Source organism: Fukomys damarensis, unplaced genomic scaffold (assembly GCF_012274545.1).
Source record: "Fukomys damarensis isolate Sample0158 unplaced genomic scaffold, DMR_v1.0_HiC HiC_scaffold_17, whole genome shotgun sequence".
In the NCBI taxonomy this organism is placed as follows: domain Eukaryota; kingdom Metazoa; phylum Chordata; class Mammalia; order Rodentia; family Bathyergidae; genus Fukomys; species Fukomys damarensis.
Genome location: NW_022900929.1, coordinates 66,320,706 through 66,327,053, shown reverse-complemented (window position 1 = coordinate 66,327,053; position 6,348 = coordinate 66,320,706). Strand labels below are relative to the sequence as shown.

The 6,348-nt window shown below is 37.9% G+C and overlaps 1 protein-coding gene across 3 annotated transcripts in view; it reads right to left on the bottom strand.

The window, feature by feature from the left end:
- Positions 1 to 806: 806 nt before the first annotated feature.
- Togaram1 (TOG array regulator of axonemal microtubules 1) overlaps positions 807 to 6,348 on the bottom strand; it is a 78,864-nt gene continuing 73,322 nt past the window's right edge. For 2 of the 3 annotated variants that reach the window (XM_010632621.3, XM_010632623.3), the window contains 3 exons: positions 5,557 to 5,776; positions 3,052 to 3,138; positions 808 to 2,040 (listed from right to left, as the gene is read on the bottom strand). In XM_010632621.3, the coding sequence (XP_010630923.1) occupies positions 1,775 to 2,040; positions 3,052 to 3,138; positions 5,557 to 5,776 (573 nt within the window). In that variant the 3' untranslated portion in view covers positions 808 to 1,774. Of the gene's footprint in view, positions 2,041 to 3,051; positions 3,139 to 5,556; positions 5,777 to 6,348 lie in introns of all 3 variants that reach the window. The other variant, XM_010632622.3, reaches the window with a different exon arrangement.

Here is a 6,348-nt window from a genome sequence, read left to right as displayed (position 1 = left end):
TGCCTGGAGTTATTTTTTTCCCTGGTATTGGGGATTGTACTCAGAACCTTGCACTTGTGAGGCAGGTATGGTGCCACTGAGCTAAATCCCCAGCCCCAGTGTTTTTCCTTTTTTTTTTGGACGGAGGGATCGAATTTGGGTCCTCCCACTTGCGATGCAGGCGGCAGAACCACTGAGCTAAACCCCCGCCCATGCCTGGTGTTTTTGAGACAGGGTCTCACTATGTAGTTCAGGCTGGCCTTGAACTCATGGTGATCCTCCTCCTGCCTCAGCCTCTAAAGTGCTGGGATTATAGGTGTGTGCTACCACACCTGGCATAAAGGCATTTTAGAAGTATGTGTGTATAGTTCATATAAACAGAAAAGGTAGTCAGATGTTTCAGCTTAGCTTCAAATATGTGGTAGCAAAACTTACTTTTTTTTCTCTCAGAAGTTGTGAATAATTACCAAAAAAAAAAAAAATCAAAAATTTAAAAGCAGCCAAATAAAGGATGGTGGTGTAGATCAAAGGTAGAATATGTGCTTAGCATTTACAAGGCCCTGAGTTCTTTCTCCAGCACTATCCCAATTGCCTCAAAAGCAACCAAACAGATTCTAAAGTAAAAGAGCTCAATAACACAAGAAATGAAAATGACTTGCCCCAGGTCACAGAGCTCATTTTATGTAGAGTTGGAATGATAAACCAGGTCTACTGTTTACAGTGATCAGTCAGGATCACATCCAGTAAACCAAAGGAAAGTGATAGGCTGGGCCAGGGATTTTAGCTTAATGGCTCTGCTGCCTACCTCTCAAGTGCAAGATCCTGAGTTCGATCCCCGGGACCCCTCCCCAAAGTGATAGGTCAATGTTACAGTATTTTTTTCCATTTTAACATATATGGAAGTTGGAAAAATAGGACATCTGTCACACATCTACAGAAATAAATCCTTTTATTTTATAACATTCCTTTTCTTTTTTTTAAAGATGCATACAGTACTTGTAAGCCCAAGAATTCTGAGAAAAACTATAGAAGACCTGGCACTATCTTTGAGAATTACACAAGTGGGCAGCAAAATAACACCTTTATAAATGTCAGGACATACAGAAATAAAAATTTAGTGTTTGCACACAAAAATAGGGAAGTTACATTCTACACGTTTTCTTAAACGTGCATTTAAATGTTTACTGTATTCTAAAACTTTGGTCATCATGCTTTATTATATCTTGTTAAATTTCACAATTATGCAGGAAATTAAACCCAAAAGGTAAGCAAACATATCACATTAACACAGCAGCAATAGCAAGCTAATACTGCATAATCATATTAGCAGACTGATTCAGAAATACATGTTTTTCACAAATAGCACATAAAATTTAGTTTGTGATAACATAGTTCAGTGACTTGTCTTCCACTTCACAAAACAAGGCTGAATAATAAGACATACCAAAACATGATTACATAATAAAAAGTATATTTTTAATTACAAATCTAATTGTACATAAAGGACAACAAGCTGCAGTTTCTATGGAATAGTGAAAATGAGCAGAACTTTGCTCAAAAATATTAAAGTAGGATTCAGTCCACGTGCTTCAGATTTCACAAATATTCGGTTACATGTGTGGGTGTAGTGCTAGGGTTGAGAGAGGACCAATGTGTATTCATAGGCTGCCAATAAAATAGCCACTGACTTAATTTCCTAGATGTGAAGTGCAGGCACTCAAAATGTAGCTTTAAAAAACTTTCATTTGTCATCATATAAACTGTCTCATTCATCATGCCATATTTCATAACAGATTCATAATTCATTTAAAACTGTTACATCAAGCAATTCCTCTAAGTTCTTTTTGATATGTGGTGGCTGAGATGCAGCCTGATTTAAAAGATTCTGACCCATCTGTGCAAAAAGAGCTTTTGATAACTTAGCTGTGGCCGTGCGGATATTTCCCCCAGCTCCAGGCAGAGAGCCACTGTGTGTCATGTTCCCTAAGAGGTGCCATAAAACAACCAGCACTTTCTGTTCTGTAGCATGAGGCTTCCTCTGATACAGTTCCATAACAATATCTGAAACACAAAATACAGTAAAGAATGTGGGTTTCTTTAAAAGAATTTCAAGGCCTGACAATTTTAAAGCATCTAAAACTATCAAGCTTCTTCCCTTTGCCAGTTGTTCTAAAAAGTTAGGCTTTTAAAAGAAACTTGCCCCCAAAGACAGAGATCACCAAGTATTAGAATTCTATATATGGTAATTAGTTCAGGCAAAAGTAGTAGAGAGAGACAATGAACTCAAAATTAATCTCAATGTTTTCCAAATGTACTTATCAAAAAAATTCAGAATAGCATTTTGCTATAATCATCAATTTTGGTGGGGAGGGATACTGGGAATTGAACTCAGGCCCTTGCGCTTGCGAGGCAGGCAGTGGAAGCACTGAGCCAAATCCTGACTATCAATGTTTGATTTTTGGTGGGGGAGGATACCAGGAATCGAACTTGGGCCCTTGTACTTGTGAAGCAGGCAGTGAAACCACTGAGCCAAACCCTGGCCCTATCAATGTTTGATTTTAATGTCTTCATATATTATTTTTCCAATATGAAGATTAAAAAGGAGAGTTTTTGATTTTTGTAATGTTGGGGGTCTTGTGTATGTCAGGCAAGAGCTCTGCTGAGTTATACTCTCCCACTCTAGAATTCCTTTGCAGAACATTACTGGAGTAAAGTCTTTTTTCCTTCTTTCCTGGACTGGATACTGCACCCAGGATAGTTATACAAAACTACATCTGTACCCCCTTTTCTTATTTTGTTTTGAGACAAGGCTTTGCTCAATTACCCAGGCTATGCTGGATTGTGCCATCCTCCTTCCTCAGCCTCTGAGAGTGCTGGGATTACAAGTATGCACAACCATGCCTGGCTTGGTATAAAAATCTTAAAAAGTCCTCCTGTGGATCCTTGTATAACCTTTTTATGCTTCATAAGTAATGATATTGAATTGAGAGCTCTCCTGAAATTAACATACTCATTAGTTTTTCCTTAGTTAATAAGATACTTCTTTAGAAATTACAATTTAAAAGTATTTACCAGCAAGCTTTTCTGTCATATCTTGTTTTGCTTTTCCATTTAAAAATTGAGCTTTGGTGCAAAATGGCTGTAGAAGCAAGTAATTGTCTAAACAAAAACACAGACACATGTTTAAAAGTAATGCAATCTATTTTCTATTACACAGCATGGCAAGGAAAAAAGTAACTTCTAGAATGTGTTAACTTTACAGAATCTATGGTAATCACTATTTAAAATTCTTTACAATCTTAAGAGTAACATGCTTACAGCAAATAGGGTTATGTCTTACATTACTACAGTACAATATTTAAACAAAGGATATGCATGAAATAGCTATCTCACCTAGCATTCAAGGAACTATCATGTGATCTGAAAATGAACTGCCTTATCTTCTATAAGTATGTTATTCCAAATACTATGAGTTTACTAAAAAAAAAAAAATTGCTTTTCTGGGAGTGATTTTTACCTTTACCAATTTTTGCTTTTTTCCCCAGTACTGGGGATTAGATCCAGGGCCTTTGCACTGAGGAACATAACTAGCACCCCCAACTTTTTTTAAAAATAGGGTCTTGCTAAGTTACTGAGGTGGGACTTGAACTTGTGATCTTTTACCATGGCCTTCCTCCATGTTGGGATTACAGGTGTATGCCACTGTGCCTGAGTTATTTTTACTTATTGTTTAAACCTTTCATTTTTCATAATATATTCACAGGAAGTTGTACAGATAATAGAGAGGTCCCATGTCCCTTTCACCCAAAGGTTATGTCTTACAAAACTACAGTACAATATCAAAACAAAGGGAATGGATATACAGTTCTACCTCATTTTATCACAGACATAGATCTGTGCAACCATCACTGCAATGAACACACAGAACTACTGCCTCCCCATAAAGATCTCCCTAATGCTACCTCTTCATAGTGATACCTGTGCTGGTCAGCTTTCTGTTGCTGTGACAAAACACTTTAGAGAATCAACTCAAGGAAAGGTTTATTTTGGCTGTTTCTCAAATTTCAGTGCATGGTTGCTTGGTCCTATTGCTTGGAACTGTGACAGCACAGCACATTATGGAGGGTGTGTGTGATGGAGGAAAACTGCTCACCTTATGATAGCCAGGAAGCAAAGACAAGACAGGAGGGGACAAAGTCCTAATAGTCTCTTCAAAGACACACCCCCCTAATGACCTAACTTCCTGCTATTAGATCCTTCCTCCTAGGGGTACCACCCCCTCCCAAGAGTGTCAAGGGTGTGTGTGGGGGATAAACCTTTAACACACAAGCCTTTGGGGGACATTTAAGATCAAAATTATAAAAATATCCATTCTTACCTTCCTACAAGCCTGAAACCCTGACAGCCAATAATGTTTACTATCTTGGTAATTCTGTTACGGTGGACCCTCAAGTTTATGACCAGCCTGACATATGAACAACTTGGGTTGATTAGGTTAATGGAAGATTCATCTGCCTCTTGTTATCTATGGCATGTACCCAGGTAAATATCCAGATCTCAACTGTATTGAGTTACGAACAACTTGAGTTACAACCAGCCCATGGGGAACTGATTGAATTCATAAGTCAAGGTCCTTTGTATTTTTGAGAATGTTATAAAAATGGAATCCTACAGGATGTGACCTTTTCATATTACCTTTTTTCCCCCACTGATTTAAAGCTTCTCAGATGCATGCAGTGATTGGAATATATCCACAGTTTGTTCCTTTTCATTGCTCAGCAGTATCATGGTATGGGAATGCTATGGTCTGACTGTGTCCCCCAGCAATACAAGTGTTCAAAATTGATCCCCAGTGTGATGTTAAGAGGTGGTAGGACCTTTAAAAAGCAAGGCCTAGTGGGAGACTGTACTGGCCTTCCTGGGTCTCTCTGGCTTCCTGTCTCATTACGGAGTTTCTCTCTCTCTCATGGAATCCTGCCATGATGCCACGTGTCACATAAGATACCAAGGGGGACCCTCACCAGATCTAGTACCACACTATCTGGACTGTCGGCCCCTAAAACTCTCAGCTAAGTGAACCTTTTTTGGGGGTAAAAGGATGACTTGGGGCTGGACCCAAGGCCTTGGACACGCTAGACAAGTGCTCTATCACTGTGCAACACCTCAGGCCCAACTTCTCTTTATAAGTTACCCAGCCTTAGGTATTTCATTACAGTAACAAAAAAGCATAAACAGAGATGTATCACTTTAAAAATTCATAAATGGAAATAAAGACACTATTAAATGAAAAAAATAAGTAACTAGGATTTTATTTTTATTTTTATTTATTTATTTATTTTGGTTTTTTGAGACAGGGTCTCACTGTGTAGTTGAGACTGACCTGAAACTCACTATGTAGCCCAAGCTGGTCTCGAACTCAAAGCGATCCTCCTGCCTTAGCCTCCGGAGTGCTGGGATTACAGGCATGCACCGCCACACCAGGCATTAAGTAACTAGGATTTTAGCGTTATAAAACATATGTAGGACCAGAAATTATAAAGTAAAAAATAATTTGAATATTAAAGTAGGATTTCTTACCTACATGCTGACTCAGAGCGTGGACAACATTTGTAGCTGCAGCATAGATGCCTGGATTCTTGGAATTCAGATTGTTATCCACTATTGCTGGAATCAGCATGTTGATTATAGGAGACAAGTTGTCTCTAAGTAAAGGAATCATTTTGTGCATTGATTCTAGAGCCACCAGATTTACTTTACTGTTGGAATCATGAAGTCGAGATTTAAAAGCATCAAAGATCTGAAAATAAATTGGTAATGTATTTAAAGTAAAATAATGTTTAAAGCTACTATATTTAAAGTTTCTTGGCATTTCAAGGTATTTCTATTTTACTCTGTTAAAGCACACACACCCAAAATCCTGAATTTAACCTGAACTTAGACATTTGGAACTTTATAAAAATTTGGATGCTAAATTCAAGTGTTAAACAATCTTACAGCAAAAAGACAGGGCTTCAAGAAATCACCCCAAGCCAGGAATTTAGCTGAGCGGTTCAGTGGCCTGCCTTGCAAGCGCAAGGACCTGAGTTCAATCCCCGGTACCAAAAAAAAAAAGAAATCACCCCAAAAGACATCCTAATAAATCAAGGTTATAAATGTGGGTTAATAGGTAAATGATTGACACTGTAAATATAATATACAAGCTACTTCCCGGAAGGAGCAGGTTTCCTAAGCCAACTCTAAGAACTTCAATTTCAATCTCAATCTCTATTCATGACAATTGTACACATAAATTTTACTGTAGAGGTTTAATCCAGTTTCAATTGAGATTTGTTAAGAGATTTATAAATGCAATCTCACTTTTTTGGCAGA